Source organism: Mus caroli, unplaced genomic scaffold, assembly GCF_978045245.1.
Source record: "Mus caroli unplaced genomic scaffold, Mus_caroli_1 scaffold_8, whole genome shotgun sequence".
Classification (NCBI taxonomy): Eukaryota; Metazoa; Chordata; class Mammalia; order Rodentia; family Muridae; genus Mus; species Mus caroli.
Genome location: NW_028227263.1, coordinates 6,075,919 through 6,095,552, shown reverse-complemented (window position 1 = coordinate 6,095,552; position 19,634 = coordinate 6,075,919). Strand labels below are relative to the sequence as shown.

General features: G+C 49.5%; 1 protein-coding gene and 1 pseudogene across 3 annotated transcripts in view; one reads left to right on the top strand and one right to left on the bottom strand.

Moving 5' to 3' along the window:
• Nucleotides 1–19,634, top strand: part of Inpp5a (inositol polyphosphate-5-phosphatase A) — a 193,567-nt gene that overhangs the window by 150,173 nt on the left and 23,760 nt on the right. For all 3 annotated transcript variants that reach the window (XM_021167525.3, XM_021167526.3, XM_029479152.1), the window contains one exon: nt 2,199–2,283. In XM_021167525.3, the coding sequence (XP_021023184.1) occupies nt 2,199–2,283 (85 nt within the window). The remainder of the gene's footprint in view (nt 1–2,198; nt 2,284–19,634) is intronic.
• On the bottom strand, nt 7,351–9,588 carry LOC147002834 (glycosylated lysosomal membrane protein pseudogene; annotated as a pseudogene).

The window sequence follows — 19,634 nt, the reverse complement described above, 5'->3', positions numbered from 1 at the left end:
TTTCTAGGGCGTGGTTCCTGTCCTTGTATTGGTTTTTTTCTGTTATTATCCTTTGAAGGGCTGGATTCGTGGAGAGATAATGTGTGAATTTGATTTTGTCGTGGAATACTTTGGTTTCTCCATCTATGTTAATTGAGAGTTGGGCTGGGTATAGTAGCCTGGGCTGGAATTTGTGTTCTTTTAGTGTCTGTATAACATCCGTCCAGGATCTTCTGGCTTTCATAGTCTCTGGTGAAAAATCTGGTGTAATTCTGATAGGCTTGCCTTTATATGTTACTTGGCCTTTTTCTCTTACTGCTTTTAGTATTGTATCTTTATTTAGAGCATTTGTTGTTCTGATTATTATGTGTCGGGAGGTATTTCTTTTCTGGTCCAGTCTATTTGGAGTTCTGTAGGCTTCTTGTATGTTCATGGGCATCTCTTTCTTTAGATTTGGGAAGTTTTCTTCTATAATTTTGTTGAAGATGTTTGCTGGTCCTTTGAGTTGAAAATCTTCATTCTCATCCACTCCTATTATCCGTAGGTTTGGTCTTCTCATTGTGTCCTGTATTTCTTGGATGTTTTGAGTTAGGATCTTTTTGCATTTTACATTTTCCTTGATTGTTGTGCCGATGTTCTCTATGGAATCTTCTGCACCTGAGATTCTCTCTTCCATCTCTTGTATTCTGTTGCTGATGCTTGTATCTATGGTTCCAGATTTCTTTCCTAGGGTTTCTATCTCCAGTGTTGCCTCATTTTGGGTTTTCTTTATTGTGTCTACTTCCCTTTTTAGGTCTAGTATGGTTTTGTTCATTTCCATCATCTGTTTGGATGTGTTTTCCTGTTTTTCTGTAAGGACTTCTACCTGTTTGATTATGTTATCCTGTTTTTCTTTAAGGATTTGTAACTCTTTAGCAGTGTTCTCCTGCAATTCTTTAAGGGATTTTTGTGCTTCCTCTTTACTGTCTTCTACCTGTTTACCAGTGTTCCTTTGTATTTCTTTAAGTGTGTTATTAAAGTCCTTCTTGAAGTCCTCTACCATCATCATGAGATATGCTTTTAAATCCGTGTCTAGCTTTTCCGGTGTGTTGGGGTGCCCTGGACTGGGCGAAGTGGGGGTGCTGTGTTCTGATGATGGTGAGTGGTCTTGGTTTCTGTTAGTAAGATTATTACGTTTACCTTTCGCCATCTGGTAATCTCTGGGGTTAGTTGTTATCGTTGTCACTGTTTAAAGATTGGAGCAGAAGCTGTGTTCCACTCACCAGCAGTCTCAAAATCCTGCGGCGGGGGTCGTGGGTAGCTGACGGTACCCCGGTGCTGGTCCAGCCGGAAGAGTCCTGTGGTCCTACTCAGGCCGGTTTTCTGCTTCCCTAACTAATGCAGTCTCTGGTCCCGCGTGCAATTGGTTTGGAGCAGAAGCTGTGTTCCACTCACCAGAAGTCTTAAGATCTTGTGGTGGGTGTTGTGGGTAGCTGGCGAGTGTGAGCCGACCCTGCGCCCCAGCTGCCCTGGTGCTTTTCTGACCGGAAGAGGCTTGTGGCCCTATGTAGGCCGGATTTCTCTCTCCCCAACCAGAGCAGTCTCAGGTCCCGCGTGATTGGACTGGAGCAGAAGCTGTGTTCCACTCACCAGCAGTCCCAAAATCCTGCGGCGGGGGTCATGGGTAGCTGGCGGGTGTCAGGCAACCCTGGGGTCCAGCTACCCTGGCGCTGATCCGGCCGGATGAGGCCTGTGGCCCTACTCAGGCCGGTTTCTGCTCCCCTAACTAATGCAGTCTCAGGTCCCGCGCACAATTGGTTTGGAGCAGAAGCTGTGCTCCACTCACCAGAAGTCTTAAGATCCTGTGGCGGGTGTTGTGGGTAGCTGGCGAGTGTCAGCGGACCCTGCGCCCCAGCTGCCCCTGTGCTTTTCTGACCGGAAGAGGCTTGTGGCCCTATGTAGGCCGGATTTCTCTCTCCCCAACCAGAGCAGTCTCAGGTCCCGCGTGATTGGACTGGAGCAGAAGCTGTGTTCCACTCACCAGCAGTTCCAAAATCCTGCGGCGGGGGTCGTGGGTAGCTGGCGGGTGTGGGTGTCAGGCAACCCTGCGCTCCAGCTACCCCGGCGCTGATCCGGCCGGAAGTCGATCGTAGTTTTTTTGCGGCAGGAAGTACTTTCAGACCCAGTTGGGCCGGTCGGCATGCAGCACCAGTGACCGCTGTCTCCATTTCTCCTCCCAGAATCATCGACCAGCGATTTGAGAAAGTTTCCTACTTTGTCTTCGGTGATTTCAACTTCCGCCTGGATTCCAAGTCTGTCGTAGAGGTAAGCATGTGTTTCCTCCTCAGCTCGGGCGTTGAGTTTCCTTGAGGCAGAGCAAATTGGGGCAGAGAGATGTGATCTGTTTAGGCCACTTCCATGTCTCCGTTCTCACAGATGCTGATGTTTTAGGTAAAACGTCTTCATGGAGAAGCATTTGTGCTGTGGTGGGGGTGGTGTAGTGTGGTGGTGACTGTTCAGCCAGTCAGCCATTACTAGCCTTAAGAACAGGCATCTCTGTATGCTGCAGGCTCAGTGTCCCTCACAGAAAATAGCCTGGGGAAAACCACTGTGTCCTGCCACTCTGACACCTGCAGAGTTGGGGAGTGTTTGGGTTCTGGGCTGGGTTCCACCGGGATTTCCACTGCTGAGTCCTCATCAAACGCTAGGAAACTGGTTGTTCTACTTCATGGAATTAATTGAGGCTCTCTTAGTTTGGGGAACTCCAAAGCTATTGACTACTGTGAGAGGAGCTCCAGGCTGGGTGCCAGGGTCCTGGAGTCCCTAGAGTGACTGCAGCTGGCAGACTTTGGCCTCAAGACAAGTGATGCAGCCTGAGGTTGGAAGAAACCCATGCAGCTAGGGTATCCTGCCAAGGGAAGCAAGTCTTATGGTGTTAGTTTAAGGACCAGATTTCTCTGTATGAGGTCCATGACTGTCACCAGATGAGTGCTGGCATCCGGAGCTCTAAGATAGGTAACTGGGTGCCTGGTTTCTTAAACTATAACCCACCTTTTAACTTTCATGTCGTCTCTGCCCAGGATCTTTATTGCATGTGGCAACACTAGGCAATCCATGGATAGGGGCCACATTAAGAACAGCATGAAATCATGCAGTGCCTCACATTACTGTCTTCTCATTAGTAGTCTCCGTTCCAAACATTATCACACATTAATCTTCCATACTCAGTAGAAAATTATTTTTTAAAGACAGAGCTGAACAGATGTCTCCCTTTGGTTGATAGAAATGAGTGATGTGCCATTAAAATCCTTCTGTGTTTAATTAAGCTGAGGATACCTCATCAGGGCAGGCCCATGGGGTACATTTTGAACTTTGTAGTGCAAGAGGTCTGTTAGATGACCAGTGGGTTCAGGGGGCTTCGCTGAATATTCAATGGGTTCAATTCTTATTGAACCTGGATGCTCAGCGGGTAGTAATAAGGAGAGACCCTGGGTGGTGAGTGGGTAGTGGGAAGAGGGGATCCTGGGTGTTCAGTAGCTCCTGGTAGCAGGACATTTTTAAAAACAATATTATTTATTTTTGTTTATACGAATACAATGTAGATGTCTTCAGACAAACACCAGAAGAGTGCATCAGATACAATTACAGATGGCTGTGAGCCACCATGTGGTTGCTGGGATTTGAACTCAGGACCTCCGGAGGAGCAGTTAGTGCTCTTAACTGCTGAGCCATCTCCCCAGCCCAGGACATTTTTTTTTTTAACTCCTTGCTCATACTTTACATTCTGATCACAATTTCCCTTCCCACCCACCCCACGTCTCCTCTCCACCAAATCCACTCCTCCTCTGTTCCCTACCCCCTCAAAAAAAAAAAAAAAAAAAAAAAAAAAGCAAGTCTCCCAGGGATGTCAATCAAACATGGCATAACAATAAGACAAGGCACAAATGCTTATATCAAGGCTGGACAAGGCAACCCAGTAGGAGGAAAAGGGTCGCAAGGGCAGGCAAAAGAGTGAGAGATAAACTGTGCTGCCATTCTTAGGATTCTCACAAGAACACCAAGCTATCCAGCCATAACGTATCTGCAGAGGGCCTAGTTCAGACCCACACAGGCTCAGAGATGACGACCACTTCAGTCTCTTCAAAATAGCAGTGCATCTTACTTAACCCAGCCATGGAGGAGGAAGGAACAGCTCCTCCTATGGCCTAGGCAGTTGCACCCTTCTGCTGGCTTGTAGCGCCCATTCTCATTCTGATGCCAGAGCCTGCAAAGAGTCCAAGTAAGACCTGCCTGTGGGCAGATACCTCTCTCACTGTGTTCAAAGCTGTTGAGAGTATACCAGGAGGCAGGTCTTCACTGAAGCTCCCCATTCCATCCAGGTAGCAACCAGAGGCTAGGAGACTCCTTTCCCAGACCCCCACTCTCTTGTTCCCGAGTTCTGAGCTGAGTTGCCAGCCTGCTGCTGGAGGCCAGCAGTTCTGTTGCACACAGTGGTTTCCTACCTCTCCAGGAGCTCTCCTTAGGTAGAGAGGCTCGTATGGAATAAATGACTCGTAGAAGACCAACACCAGGAGACCCAGAGCTGCTTGTGAATGGGAAAAGTTCAGAGAAACTTCTTCACAGTAGACTTTTCCTTCAGGGTGGAACACAGAGAGAAAGCCAGTATGGACAGACTCAGAATAGCTAATGGGCACCTTCCAAATCTGTCCTCCAGGGTGTGTTTCTGTGGGAGGCTGTCTGGGTAAGTGGACATGGGGATATTCCATCCAGTAGGCCTGTGTGTAAACCCAGGAAGGAACTCACCAGAGCCATTAGCTTCTCTGTCAGCCCTATGTCTCCTTGTGGTGCCTGGGCAGAGTTGCACAGCTTTGGTTATCATCAAAATGAAGCTAGTAAGTGCCCAGGAAGTCATCAGCCTGCCCTGTACCACATAGCTTTCTATTAGTGTCTAGCCAGAGCTGTGTTTGCTACTTTGGTGAGCTGGAGGCAGGAAGACTGGGAAGCCAAGTGATAATGGGGCTGCAACAGGCACCCCTGCGCACTCCAGCGTGGTGTGTGGGAGACAACCTGTCTTCCAGCTGCCTCTCCTTTGCTATGGTTAGAGCATGATGGAGACTAGAGAATGATCTGTGAGGAGTTAAAGAAAGCACCAGGAAATCTCACCTTGCTGCACAGGCCGGGGGGCCTTTTCTCAAGATATGGATGGATGGTTACCTTTGTGACCAGCCAGAGTTCTCAGAACCCATCACTCAGCATTGCCTTCTGGTCTGTCAGAGGACTGTTGGCCTGTATGGAGAGCTGCTGGGTGTTAGATATGTCTGAAGCTCTGACTGAGCTGCACTGGCCTCATGGAGGGTGAGTTTATGTCACCTGCTGGCAGATTGATGCATCTGCAATGCCACCCAAGTCACCTGCAGTCTTCTGATTCTAAAGAAGCACCGTTCAGAGAAAAGTCTCCAAGGGGAGGCTGGCTTCTGAGAGCGGGCTCTGTCTAAGTTTCCTGCGTGAGGCTTTGACTGCACTGGCAGTTGCACTGAACAGGCTGCTGGCCCCTTTCCTGGACATTGTCCCTACTCATGCCGAGCTGTCAGGTGGCGTTAACTACTGCAGTGACATTGCTGTGCCATCCCTTCTAGGAAGCATGACCCTGAGCATCCAGGCAGCTAAGGAGCCAGATTTCTAGTTTCATTTTTCCCAAGCTTTACAGAGCCAAGTGTCTGGGCTAGCCTGTGGAAGGCCTGTGTGAAGTTTTAGCACAGATGCAAGGACCTTTGTATTTGAGGAAATGTCCCCATTGCTATCATGTTGCACTTGGATTAGGCTTCTTCACCCATGAAGAAAATGTCTTTATTCATTGTGGAAACCCAGTTCTGGGGGGTCCACAGTGCAAGGTCTCCAGCCAGAGACCCAACTGGTCTTTGCAGCACTCCACCTGTGGTACTGTCCCACTCTGGACAGGGGGCAGCACTGATCTATTGTGCAGATTCCCACAGAAGGAGCAGGCAGTGTCTCCAGCAATGGGGAAAGGACCCAACAGTGTGGAGGAGTCTCTCCAGCCACAAGCAAGGTGCCCACAGTGTCCGGTCTCTTTGAAGCACCTGCTGTCTTTGTGCCAGTCACCTCCAGGTGTTAGATGACACATAGAACAGGAATATGTGCTATGCTCACTATTGGCTCTGGGCCTTGCCTAAGGAGGGCCTGTTTTGGCCATGTGTCTGTTGTGGGGTGTTTTCCTTACGCTCACCCTTGGCCTGTGTTTCCCCACAAGGGCGACTGGCATTGGTGTGAGTGATCATTATCAGGTTTGCTGGACTTTTGTGAACAGCACCCTTTCCAGTTTCCTTCTCAAAGCCACTGAGACGGGACAGGATAGCCTTGGTGTCTGTAACACCCCCAAGGAAGCCTCCTCCTCAGGGAGGTACCCAGCACGGGGCATTGAGGTCATTGGCACTGGGCACTCACGGTCCTGGTACACCACCTGATGACTGGCTCTTCCCTCACTCACTGACCTTGGTGGACATCTCTTCCCACTTTAGAAGCCTGGAGGTCCTTCTCCCTACTGTTAGTCTGACACTTACAAAGGGGTGGGAGGAGAACCAGGAGTTCTTACACAGATTATTTGCTCAATAAATACATGAATATATTTTAAATCTGTATAATAATTCTTGGAGGGGTTTTGAAGCTCTGTAAAACTTATGGATAACTGCTTTTCCATCCAGCCAATAAAGCATATTTATCACCTTTTGAATATACTTTTTTATGTAAGTAAGCAAACTGTAAGAAATGTGGAAAACAACTTTTTAGTGTAGGTTGTTAAACTTATTTAGTGAAACAAAGCCCATTCAGCTCGGGGACTAAAGACCGCGTAGCCTTGTTACAGCCCAGTATGAAACTGCCGTGCCATGTGCTCCCACTGCCCGCCTCAAGAGGCCTGTCTCGCCACACTCGCCGGGCTCGCTGTTCTGTCTCCTGTCTCGCTCTACTACATAGACTCTTCTGCCTCCACCCCACCTAGGACCTCCTGAGGACCACAGAGATTGTGTAGCCAAACCAGGCTTGCTGGAGCTTTTTAAAAAAAACAAACAACAAAAAACTGGGGAAAATGTCTATCTCATGCCCCTTAGGGCAGCCAACAGTCACTCATGTAGGCCTTCAAGTTTCATCCACAGGAAACGGGAGTGTGGGGACCCCGACCCGTGAGCGTGGCCTCTCTGTGGGTTTGGAAGGACAACTTCCTGGGGACCCTCCCACCCCCGCCGCCCCGTAGGTTGAGGCTGGCTTCTGAGGTGCTCCAGAAAAGCAGGTCACAACACTGAGCGTCCACCCTCCGGCAGCTTGAGGCACAGCAGTCAGATGTGGCTCTGCCCTTCCCTCTGGAGAGTGGGTTTCAGTTTATGGACTGGTACTCAGAATACCGCTTGTGGCACAGCAGCAGAAATACCACACACACACACGCACACGCACACGCGCGCACACCAGGAACATGAGTCCTGGAGCTCCCAGGGCCACCGCCATGATTCCGAGGACTAGTGGAGAGAAGATTTCCACTGGAGGGAAGCTCACGCCCAGAAGCATTGGCCAACAAAGGTAGTATTGGTTCCAGTAGCCAGGGCCCGTGGGAGCCCCAAAGGTTAGATTGAAGGCACAGAGTTGTTCTGGTTCCCAAAGAAGGCTTGGACAATTGGTGGATGAGGAAGAGAAGGTGCCAAGGTGGAGCAAAGAGTAGAAGCCTGGCAGCGGAGGGCTGATTCTCGGGCCCGCTCCTCCTCAGAGAAAGCCACTGGTTGCCATTGCATGAAGCCAGATGGAGAAGAGCCCCACAACAGCTGGCTCAGCTGCAAGATGGCAGGTGCATACTCATCATCGATGGAGTTCTGTTCATTCAGTCAGGGCCCTGTCCCAAGGTGGCTACCTCTAGACCAAACAGGGAATGGTTTCCACGAGGAGAAGCTCCAACCAGGGCCACTTCTAACTGGCAGACATCTGCTGTGTGCAGGAGGAGAGGGAGCTAGATCAGGTTGACCAGATCTAGAAAAGGCTTGGACCTTGAAGGTCAGGCTGCCATTGGCGAATGCTCCAGTAGGATCATCTACAGGGCGGCCTTGAAAATGGTGCTCAGGGTAGCAAGATCCCATGAGTTGGTAATATTGTTCCAGGAGAACTTGGCCAAGGAGTACAGAGGGTATGGCTTTCCTGGAGGCTGTGCCCCCTCAGACATGTTGGTGCTGTCAAACTCAGGCAGCCTGGTGAAGACGAGAGCGGAAGAAAACTGGATGCTGCTCTTGGGGAGCACCAGCAGGGTCCCAGCTGGATCAGGAGATAGCAGGAGACTCCAGTTGACACTCAGGACACTGAGTGGTGTTGGTGGCCACCAGGACCACAGCTGTAGGCCCCAGGCTGCTCCACACATAGTGCAGGGTGGAGTTGCTGCCCATTGCCTGGATATGAAGCAGGTTCTGTAGATTTGGCCAGCCGGAAATAACCTCCATAGATACCTACCTGGCGAGTCTCTTCTCCCAGCAGGCCAAATCCTCTTAAGAATTTCTGTACCCTTGTTTCTGCCAGGTCACCTCCAGGTGACTTTCATATTTCTGAAGACAGAGTAAGATGGGAAGAGTAAGAAATCAGAACAGTCACAGACAGACTCAGTCACAGGAGAAAGGTGTGCTGCTCAGAACACAGGATGCCCTGTAGAAAGGTGTCCTCTGGGAAAGCTGTCCCAGGCCTGTGGCTAGCTGGTGCCTGAGATACCTAACACACTGCTATGTCATCCATTGGTGGCTTCCCTCCTAAAGTGAAAGTGGAAGTTGATTTTCAGTGTCTGACAAAGACTAGACTCTTTGCTTTATTTTCTTAGGACACTGGGTTCTCACCCAGAACAGAGCCCCCTCAGTACTCCTGTCATCCTGAACAGGCAAGGAGATCCCAGTGTTTCAGGGAATATGGCCCATTTGATAGCCCTGCCTCTTGGGGTCTCACGCCATCACACTGGCTGGCTAGATTCATCAGAGGTTAATTAAATCCATCTCCAAAACAATGAAAGGCCAATGAGCTAAGCCCAATCTCAGTAAATTAAACACATTAAATGCAGCCATTGTTCATCCTGCAGGGAGAGCAGACTCAGGCTCTAGGGTGCCTCCGGCAAGAGACCAGCCTCTAGGCTCTGGAAGCTCTTGGAGCACAGTAGAGACCTGCTTGTCACTTGCAGTGAGGGAGGAGTGTGGGGATGGGATGGGAGGGAGGCCTGTGAAAGGGGCTCTGTGTGCAGGCACTGCCCAGGAAGAGCAGCTCCTTATGCTTCAAATGCAAATGAATGCAAACATGCTTGCAGAGCAGAACTGAAAAGATGATACTGTGATCAAATTTGGCACCGCTTAAGCCATAATTAAAACATACACAAATTAAACACGATTATCCTGCCGTGTAACAGGACCACGCGCCATTACTCTAATTAATAATGCAGCCTCCAGCACGGTCCTGCTGCTGGGATTGCTTGGAGGGTATGTTTTATGCCTTGCACAGTGGCAACTGGCAGCTGGGTTGTTCAGCTGGCCATGGTGACGCAAAGTGACAGCGGTGCCAGCCGCGCCTGTCTCTGCATGGTCTGGGCTCACCACACCTGCTGTCCATCACCTCCCCATCAGTGGTGGTGATAGATGCATTTTTGGAAGCTCGTCGTCTTTTTCAAAATCCTGTTGCCAGTTGTTGACAGCTACATGCTTAGGTGGCAGCCGTGCCTGTTTTCGAGCAGGGTCCAATGAAGGCACCACTGTCTTCAGCAGATGTCTTCCAGAAGGACTCCTGGGACACAGGGCAGGGTAGCACTGAGGTGGCTGCAGTGTTTGCTGTGCCAGATATGAAGAACACTTCAAAGGTTCCCCAGTGTGACGAAGACCACTGCAACAGCAAGCTAACTCAGCTTGCTGATACCCAGGCACTGCTGGTATCCAGGAGCTCCTGTATGTTATAATGTGAGCCAGGGAGGTAGTGCGGCACCAGATGACTACTTTGGATGACTCTACAGGGCCCATCTGAGAGCTCCAGATGCTCTCTTGTCCTCGCCAGTGGGCTGTTTGTGTGTGGGGTCCAGATGAAGTGTCCTTGTTAGAACACTCTGTGTGCCCTCGTGTGCACAGCCCACAAGTTCTGTGGGCACGTTCTAGACCATACAAAAGGGAAGGGGCTTGGGCCCGAGTGTCCACCGGCATATCCTCAGGGTCTCAGTGAATAGCAGTGGCTGTGGCAACCATGTCCACCCTGCTGCGTGTGTAGCTAGGTAAACTGGCCAAAATTAAGTCCTGCTCCTCAGCAGTTCCAGTGGTTAGCCTTGCTCTCACCCTTGCAAACCTTGGCAGCACTTTGTGATATGGGGCTTTGCCTGTATTATAGAGAGTGATCCATGGTCATTTAAAGCTTGGGCTTCGTGTGAAGTGGGCACTGCTGTGTTAGAGCCCCGTATAGTCTCCACAGGCTCTTCAGGACCTACTTTACCTGGTCAGCAGCCCTTAGAATTCTATCCTAAGTCAGAGGACAGGCAAATCTGCACCATGGCCCTCACCAGATCCTGCAATACTCGGTACACTCAAGTTAGTCCCCTGCAGTGAGTCATAGTGGCAGTCCTTCTTCCTCTCCAGCCCAAGTGGGCATTTTGTTCTTCCTTTGCGGGCAGTGGACTGAGCACTCAAGTGACAGAAAGCCTGGGCCTCAAAGAGGGTGCACACAAAGGACCACCCAACTTGAGGGCTTTGAAAAATAATGGCGGCAACAGAACTCCTAATTAACATCTTTAGATGTTTAATGACTTCAGATGGAGACCTCAGGTCGGACCATTCCTGAATAAGGTTGACAACATCAGCTGTACTGCAGCAAATCATAACAAGAATTTAGATTTCATAGTCAGAGTGTTTACTTCTACAAAGGTCAATTTGAATTCTTTAATTAGCCAGTGATTCTACTGTTTCACTATCTCAAGATTCTATTAGAGTAGCTAGATCTTTGGACTCACTGATCAAGAAACTGTTTGGCTGCATACTCATGACCTGCTGCAGCTCCGAAGGCCTGGGGGAACTCTGTGCTCTGCTTTCTCTAGCCTTTCCAGCTGTGTGAGCTTGGGGCATCTGGAAGGAGTCCTGCTGCAGGTCTAGCCCCAGCCAAGACAGATTGTAAGCCACAGGGGCAATGTGAGATACTTCTGGGCTGTGGGTGCTCACAACAAATTGTGTGAGTCTCAGCTTGTGCCTATACTCTTATAAAAGTAGGTCCTGTCCTACCTAGGTGGGATGAACAAGTCACTCAGGCTTATTAGTGCCACTAATAACCTAGACACAAGCACCAGCTGCTGCAAGGCAAGCCGTTTGGGGAGAAGAGATGACAGGCTGTTTGTGATGCTCTGTTTTAGATGAGTAGCTGCCATTGTCCAGCAAGGAGAAGGAGACTGGACAGGCCTCTGTGGGTACTGATAGACAGCGCCCCAAACAGCATCCTTGCTGATGCACTTCTGTAAGGTGAACTTTGCACAGGGGGCCTTTTGCCCAGCCCTGTGACCTACAGTAGGCCTCCTGTGTCAGGTAGAACCCACTCTAAAAAGCTTAGGCAATCTTATAAAATCCTGTCCCGGGTTTTGCTGAGTCAGTCTGAACTGCTGGCCTCACTGAGGGTGGACTGAGCAGCTGCCCACAGTCCTATAGCCACCAGTCCACTCCCTGTGCTAAGGGAGGCTGTCTACTGCTTTGCCTCCCCACTCAGTGAAGCACACTTGGGCTATTGAGAGCTATGGGACACTCAGGTGTGGGTCGGTGAAGGTGCTTTATGTGCTGTGCTTCCCTAGGCACCTGAGAGGCTATAGATGTGGCCTTGGGAGCCTGAGCTGCCACAACTACAGCAGTGACTGCAGTGCTGGTTGCAGATCTGGCCACAGAACAGCTTCCCTATGGGACAAGACACCCACTGACTCCTACCTCGACTTCAAGGGAGATGGGGATGTAGCAGGGCTAACATCGAGAAGGGGTGCGTGTATGTGTGTGTGTGTGGTGTGTGTGTGTGTGTCCAAGATAAGAAGGGTTGGCAGGGTGAATTCAGTACTGACTATATGTGCCATTTAGTCACAAGTATTTGTCAGACACAAATCGACCTGGTGCAGATTTATTCTTAACAGCTCTGTGGTGGCTTTTACATCTATAAGGATGGCAGTGCCTTCTCTATGTGGTGTCCTATGGATTTAGGACCCTGTTCTCTGCCACAGAGGGCATAGAGCAGCAGTCAAGATGAGCATCTCTTATATGTGTGCTGACTCCAATTGGGGTGCAGTTCATGTCAGAGATTTGTCAGGATATTATCTTCATGTGATAAATGCAAGTTTTAAAATCACCTGTTTCCATCTTGGAGCTATCAGTTGAGTGACCTGCCAATAACCCTTATTTCCTTCTCCATGATAAGATTTGAAACAGTGCCCATAGACACTAGCTGTCAAGGAATGGTTAGACAATGCTTGTTTGTGCTTTTAAATTCAGGTGGCAGACTATGAGGTCTATGACAAGTTAACATTTAAATCCCTGGTGACTGTTTCACAGTGGCCTGCATCTAAACCTAGAGCTTCATCCACTGTGTTTTTGGTGAGACAAGGGCGTTCTGGATCTGAAATGCTCGACTCACAGGCTCACAGTGTCTAAGCAGCCTGCATCGGCAGCAGCCTGAAATGCTCGGCTCACAGGCTTACAGTGTCTAAGCAGCCTGCATCGGCAGCAGCCTGAAATGCTTGGCTCACAGGCTTACAGTGTCTAAGCAGCCTGCATCGGCAGCAGCAGTGGGGGACCTTTTTGGTTAATATTGCCAAGGAAATACTCCAAGGAAAACTGTTCTATTAATTTAAGAGCATATTATGTAATAGAATCTGAATTTATATTAATATTCAGTATTCTAAGAGAACTATCTTTAACCTACATGACGGTTATTCTCTGGGTCAGTTCTGCATTTCAGAAACATCATAATGTGAGCTTAGTGGTAACGACTGACCTTTGATATGTTTCAAGGGACATCTGCATAGAACTGTCAGGATGTCTCGGAACACTTGGTAGGAGTCCTTCCCTCAGTCTGGCTAGAAGCTGGCCCATACTCTGTCTATTTTCCTGACTGAAATTGAACTGAAAGCCTGAGATGGAAAGAAGATTGAACCAGGATGGGTATCTTCTGCACTGTGTGTGACTACCATTCCTGTGAGGAGTGTGTGTGTCATAGGCTCACATGCTCTTGTCCAGGTCCTGGCTACACCTATATACAAGGTGCTTCTTGCCTCGCATCAGCTACTCTCTGGCTGGCTGCCTAGAGTGGTCCAGGCTCATCATATGGGCTTTAGTTGTTTAAAGCAGAAAGAAGTTGTCTTGTTCAGGGTTCTTCCAAACCCTTCACACCTACAAGTCACCCGCAGTGAAAGCAGAGCCTTCATTGTTCGTGACCTGTGCCCTGCTGGCTGTGCCTTCTGACCCTGTGGGCCCCCTGTGCAGAAGCTGTGTGGTCAGAGAGATTGACAGTCACCTGCAGAGCAGGCAGAGGCTAGGAAGGCAAGTGATCAGCACAGCTCAGGTTTCATGAGGAAGCTTGTTCCCAGGTCAGCTGCACTGAGCACCTGCAGGTGCCCACCTGTCCGTGTCCCCCAGCCAACAGTGGCACTGACAGATTAGCGTTCTGATGAGATGGGATATAGGCACCATATTTGTAACTGAATCTGGATACTGAAGGGAGTCTCGTGAGTGACAGCATGTGTGGGCAGAGTTAGGGGAGCCTCACTCGACACAAGCAGTTCTGTGTCCCTGTGTCTTCTATGCCAGCACCATGGGGCTCGATCACTTTGCCCAGGAGTTCAAGCTTTTCTCAGAGTTGCTGCCCCAGTCATAGCACAGTGGGAGTCAGCTGGCGTAGCTTCACTCCCTGCCCCGCCCCACTTGATCTGAAATGCTGCCCCTCGGTAGCTAAATGTGATTTAATTGTTGCCTGAATCCAGAGTTTCTACATGGTTTCCATGCCGTTAGTCACCACTGTTGTTGGAGGTCTTGGAGATTGTGGCTCAAATGTCAGTAAACTGTAGTACTGTGAAGCAAAATTCATCTAGGACATAGAGAACAGACGGGTGTGAGGCACACAGTTCACATGGATGTGAGGGCCCAGTACAGCTCATCACTAAAATTTGTAATGTTGCTCTGGTCCTGACAGGATCCTGTAGCATGCTGCTGGGACTGGCCTTCCTCCTCACTGCTGAAGGCACTCTTTTAAGGCTCATTTCTTTTTAAAGCATTGGCTTTCAGACATTCCTAGGAACATCTGTGTGTGGCTGAAATTTGGCCAGCCACAGCCACAACCACCCCTCACCCCTTTGTCCCCAGGCCTTTGTCCCTGATTTCACGCTATCAGAGGGTCTGCATGTTTTCTTGCATGAAGTTGTCAGAGGAATAAAGGCTCAGGAACAGGGTCATGTTAGAGGATGGGCATGAAAAATTGGTAAGATGTATCTCTAAGCCCACCCAGCAGCTGTCGCCTGCAGTAAGCAAAGGCAGGCCCATGTGAGGGGCAAGCACCCACACTCTACCTGAGTTGGTCCAGCCTGAGCTCCATGCCTTCCTCCCAGCAACCCCACTTTCCTTCTTTCCCTCCTCATTCATAGGCACATGCAAAGCCCCTAGTGCCAGGCAGCCCATGTGCCTGTGAGTCAGGCACCATTTCCAAGAGCAGGAGGCCACTAGCTACTTGTTGTGTCAGACAGACTTTTAGTTACAACACAGAACCAGTCATCCTACTGTCTGACACCATCCATGGAGAAGCCTCTGGAATTTGGTATGACCATGCCAGAGTACCTCGAATGAGGATGGCAGGAAGCTAGCCTGAGGCTGCCAACAGATGGTTGTCCCGGCACGGTGAGAGCCAGAGCTGCCTGGTTTTTAGTGGCATAGACTGCGCCATAGGAGATAAAGCAGAAGAGCCGAGCAAGGCTCACCCAGGGGAATCTGTAGGTCTTGGTCACCCACGTGGCTAGATGGGTTCCACAGAGGTGGAGTTGCAGCTGCCCTGGCTGTGCTGCTCCATCCAAGCCATCTTGGGCAGGCTGGGGATGCTGCCTTAGGAGCGCCGTGCCCACAGGGTCCTGTGAGGTAAAAGATCGGGGCATGTCACAGCTTCCAGGAGTAAGCTTACTTTGACATTTCAGTTTTCAGTTGTTTTTACTTCTGTTTGTTCCCTGTGTGGCCCTCAAATCTAAGAAGCAGTGTGGTCGGGTCTGAGTGGTGTCTTTCCTCCCTTGGCTTGACAGCTTTGCTGGTTTGGCAGAGCAGCCAATATCTGCATCAAGGAAGCCTGGAAACTGGTTCTGCTTGCTCATGAAGTATGCATTGAAGCCCCTGGTCTCCTGGGTCCTGCAAGTGGAGTTGCAGGCATGATTCTCTTCAGGTTCTACTTGGGGTGAGAGGGGTGCCTAGTCCTCTCTGGGTGATTTAACTCCAATTCTGCCCTAGAATGGCTCTCTTGCTGCCCATGATGTTTGGGGGTGGGGGCACTGCATTGTGATTAACTCTTGACCCCCTACCCCACAAGCTCCCTTGAAGGAAAGCAAAGCAAAGCAAAGCAAAGCAAAGCAAAGCAAAGCAAAGCAAAGCAAAGCAAAGCAAAGCAAAGCAAAAGCAAAAAAAAAAAAGCAAGGCCAGGAGGCTTTGAGTTTTTAAGCAGCCAAAGGACATCTGGCCTCTGGTTTTCATCTGCTGACTAAAGTCAGGATTAAACCTTGCCCCCATAGCTTTGTGCAGCTACTGGTGAGTGACAGGCTACCTTAGACAATGGAGGCGTCAACCCCTCCCAGAACACAGTCCTGGACTGGACAATGGAGTGCCTGGTGGTTTTGCAAGGTCCAGAGCTGTCCACCAATCTGTCCTTGTCTCCCGTGGGACAAATTCTGAGAGATGTTGTGCCCTGGCAAGCAAGCCCAGTGACAAGCTCACGCTGGCTGTGCTCCCCCTCCAACATCTTCTGGGGGCTGCAGGTATCGATGCCGACCAGCCTGTAGTTGGTTGGCTTAAGCCCTGGCTGAGGACTAGGATCTCTATCCCCTCAAAGAGTTCCTTCCCTGCTGGGATGTCTCATCCCTCTGCAGAGATGCCAGGGAACCCTGGATGCCACCAAGGGATAGGCACCCATCCTGAGAAGTTTTTGCATCTTGCCATCAGCAGATATCCTGGTCTCAGTAATAAACAAACATACAGCCACAGTGGGCTGTGATGGCACACACCTTAAATCTTACCACTCCAGAGGCAGAGGCAGAGGCAGGTGGGTCTCTGAGTTTGAGGCCAGCCTGGTCTACAGGGTGAGTTCTAGGATAGTCAGGGCTATGTAGAGAGACTCTGTCTCCAAATAAACACCTTTACTGGTTAGTATGCACTTTCAAGCCTGACAGGGTCCCAGCACTGAGATGGGGACATGGACACGAGCTCCTTTCTTAACCAAGAAGCTCTCTCCAGTTGGCATACTGGGGGAAATTAGTTCTCTCGATGGCATCTCACCGAGTGTACAAACCACACTTCAAGGTAGGCCTCATGCCCAGCAGTAGATGGCCAACACAAAATAAACTCAGCAGCGTTTTCGTAGACTTTTTTTGTCTCATATAGCTTTGTTTGATTATTTATCTTATTGATCTTTTGTTTGTATATTATAGTTTCTAATTTTGTCTTTTTATGGGTTTTGTTTTTGTGGGTGTGTTTGTGTTTCTTATCCTTTTTCATTTCTTATTCTGATTTGTTTGCTCTTTAACTTTTCCTGTTTGTTTTCTAAAGAGAGAGAGAAAAAGAAGGTGTAGAATCGGGTGGGAGGCAGAGAGTATCCGAGAGGGTATGGGGGAGGAAAACCATGGTCAGAATGTACCATTATGTCATTATGTGAATTTTCAATAAAAACAGAATAAAGCTATCACCAGTTAAGAATCTGGGGTCAGAGCACATCACCATATAGAAATTGGTATTCCTGGGCCTGCTGACTCTGGAAGTCTTTTTAACCGGGACACCAAATCCTGCTTTGCCACTCTTGTCTGGATGCTTCCTCCACATTAGTTAGGGCTCCCAGAGCATGGGGAGACCTTCATCAGGATCTAACACAATGTGATGTTAACTACTCCTGCCTTGGAGGTGCCCTCAGGCCAGAAACCCAAGTTATCCCTGGAGCTATACATCTTGCAATCCAAGCTGGGCACCCACAGAGTGGAGCTTGGTCCCAACTGCAGATGGAGGTTGAAGTTAAGTGTCTCAGGCCTTAGGGACAGGGCAGTGGCAAAAGGCATGCTGCCCATGCGCCATGAGGAGTGGCTTTAACATAAATGCACTCACTGTGTACCTCCTTGGTGAACGAAAGAGGCAAGTTGGCGACACCTTTGCATTTTCTCTGCCTCTGAGGAGTGAGAAGGCCCCTGGGTCCCAGCCGTTGTGTATACCCCTGTTTCTATTCTGGCCTCTCATGAGCAGTGGAGGATACACCCCACATCCGTGCTCCATCCCATGATTGTCCCCATCACCTCTCAGTTCAGTCCTGGTGCAGCTGCTTTCCATGGTAGCTCTCTGCTTCACCCTTCCCTTATCACCCTTCACCCTTCCCATATCAGTGTTCCCTTACCTCAGTCCCATTGTCTCAGTCTACAGACAGGGCTCCCTTGGGACTCTCCCTGATTCCCAAAGGCTCCTGAAGCTCTGTCTTTGCACTCAAACTTCTGCAGAATGCCGGCCTACCTTGTTCAGGCTGGGGTCCTCCCCCAACCCCTATCTGCTTTTCTCTAACAATCTCTTAATTCTCCAAGAAGCTCATTAGCTACCTGCCTGATACCCTGTCACTTTTAAAGTGGTGGGACCACCTGGCTTTTTGAAAAACCCACAGTGTGGCAAGGAGGCTTATGCCACACGTCCAGGTGAATGATGGACACAGAGCCCATCTCCAGCCCTAGCACCAGAGACCAATAGAGAGTGGTGCTGAAACTTGACCCAGGAGTCTCTGCCTAGCTCAGGGCTGGTGAAACCCAGCCTGGGGAGCTCACCATTTGTCACGGCAAGACACAGAGAGGAACCTGCCTGGTGAAGGCAGTTCCAGATGGAGGCTGGACTCTTAGCTGCTGCCAGCATGCGCTAATATGCTTTTGAAAGAGCTCTGTTGGTTTTGGAAGCAGGTGTGTTAGATACTGCAGAGAAGCTGCAATGGGGTTTGATTTGAGTTCTGCAGCTTAGTAGCTAGGGAAGGGCTAGCGGGTAGCCCGGTGGGATGCACTCACACTGAGCTTAGAGCTGCCTTATTTAGATTCCATTGCTGATAGAAAGTTTTAAAAATCTCTTTATGTGTTTTCACAATGTCCCTGGAGCACCATTATCCAAATTATCTGGCATATGCAATAGTGTCTGCGTTTGGTGGCTGATTATGGGATGGATCCCTGGGTGGGGCCAAACACAGACACTAATGCATATGCCAGCAAGATTTTGCTGAAAAGACCCTGTTATAGCTGCCTCTTATGAGGCTATGCCAGTGCCTGGCAAATACAGAAGTGGATGCTCACAGTCATCTATTAGGTGGAATTCAGGGCCCCCAATAGAGGAGCTAGAGAAAGTACCCAAGGAGATGAAGGGGTCTGCAACCCTATAGGTGGAACAACAATATGAACTAACCAGTACCCCCAGAGCTTGTGTCTCTAGCTGCAAATGTAGCAGAAGATGGCCTAGTTGGCCATCACTGGGAAGAGAGGCCCCTTGGTCTTGCAAACTTTATATGCCCCAGTACAGGGGAATGAATGCCAGGGCCACAAAGTGGGAGTGGGTGGGGAGGGGAGCAGGGTTGGGGGAGGGTATAGGGGACTTTCGGGATAGCATTTGAAATGTAAATGAAGAAAATATCTAATTAAAAAAAAGTTTAAAGCCGGGCGTGGTGGCGCACGCCTTTAATCCCAGCACTTGGGAGGCAGAGGCAGGCGGATTTCTGAGTTCGAGGCCAGCCTGGTCTACAAAGTGAGTTCCAGGACAGCCAGGACTATACAGAGAAACCCTGTCTCGAAAAAACCAAAAAAAAAAAAAAAAAAGTTTAAAAAATTACCTACCAAAATTGCAAGCATGCTGAAAACCTCCTCAGGTTACAAAAGCAGACTCTAAAGTGTCTAGAGGACATGGGAAGGTTCTCCTGGGCATGAGAAGTCATCTCCTTGTGAGATAGCTGCATCCTCCCTTGCCCTGCAAGGAAAAGGTGTGAGAAGGGCCTTGTTTGGGCTGGAATCTGATTATTCTGAGGTTGGAGGCCAGCTGAGGCTAGCTGTGACTGTCTAGCCCCAGGTATACCTGTGTGTCAAAAACCACAGATAAGGAGCAGTGAGATGGCTCAGTGGGAAAGGGGGCTTGGCCACTACGGCTGATGACCTGAGTTCATCCCAGGGACACAAATGGTAGAAGAAGAGAACTGACTCCCAAAAGCTGGTCTTTGGTCTCCACATGTACACAGTGACACACACACACACACCTACTCACGTGTACACACACACACAAGTTGATAAATGTCATTTTAAAAATATCTTTGTTTGTTTGTTTGTTTGTTTGTTTTTGCAGAGAGAGGCAGAGGCAGGCAGTTCTCAGCATTCAAGCCAGGCCTGGTCTATACATTAATATCCAGGACAGCCAGAGAGCTATGTA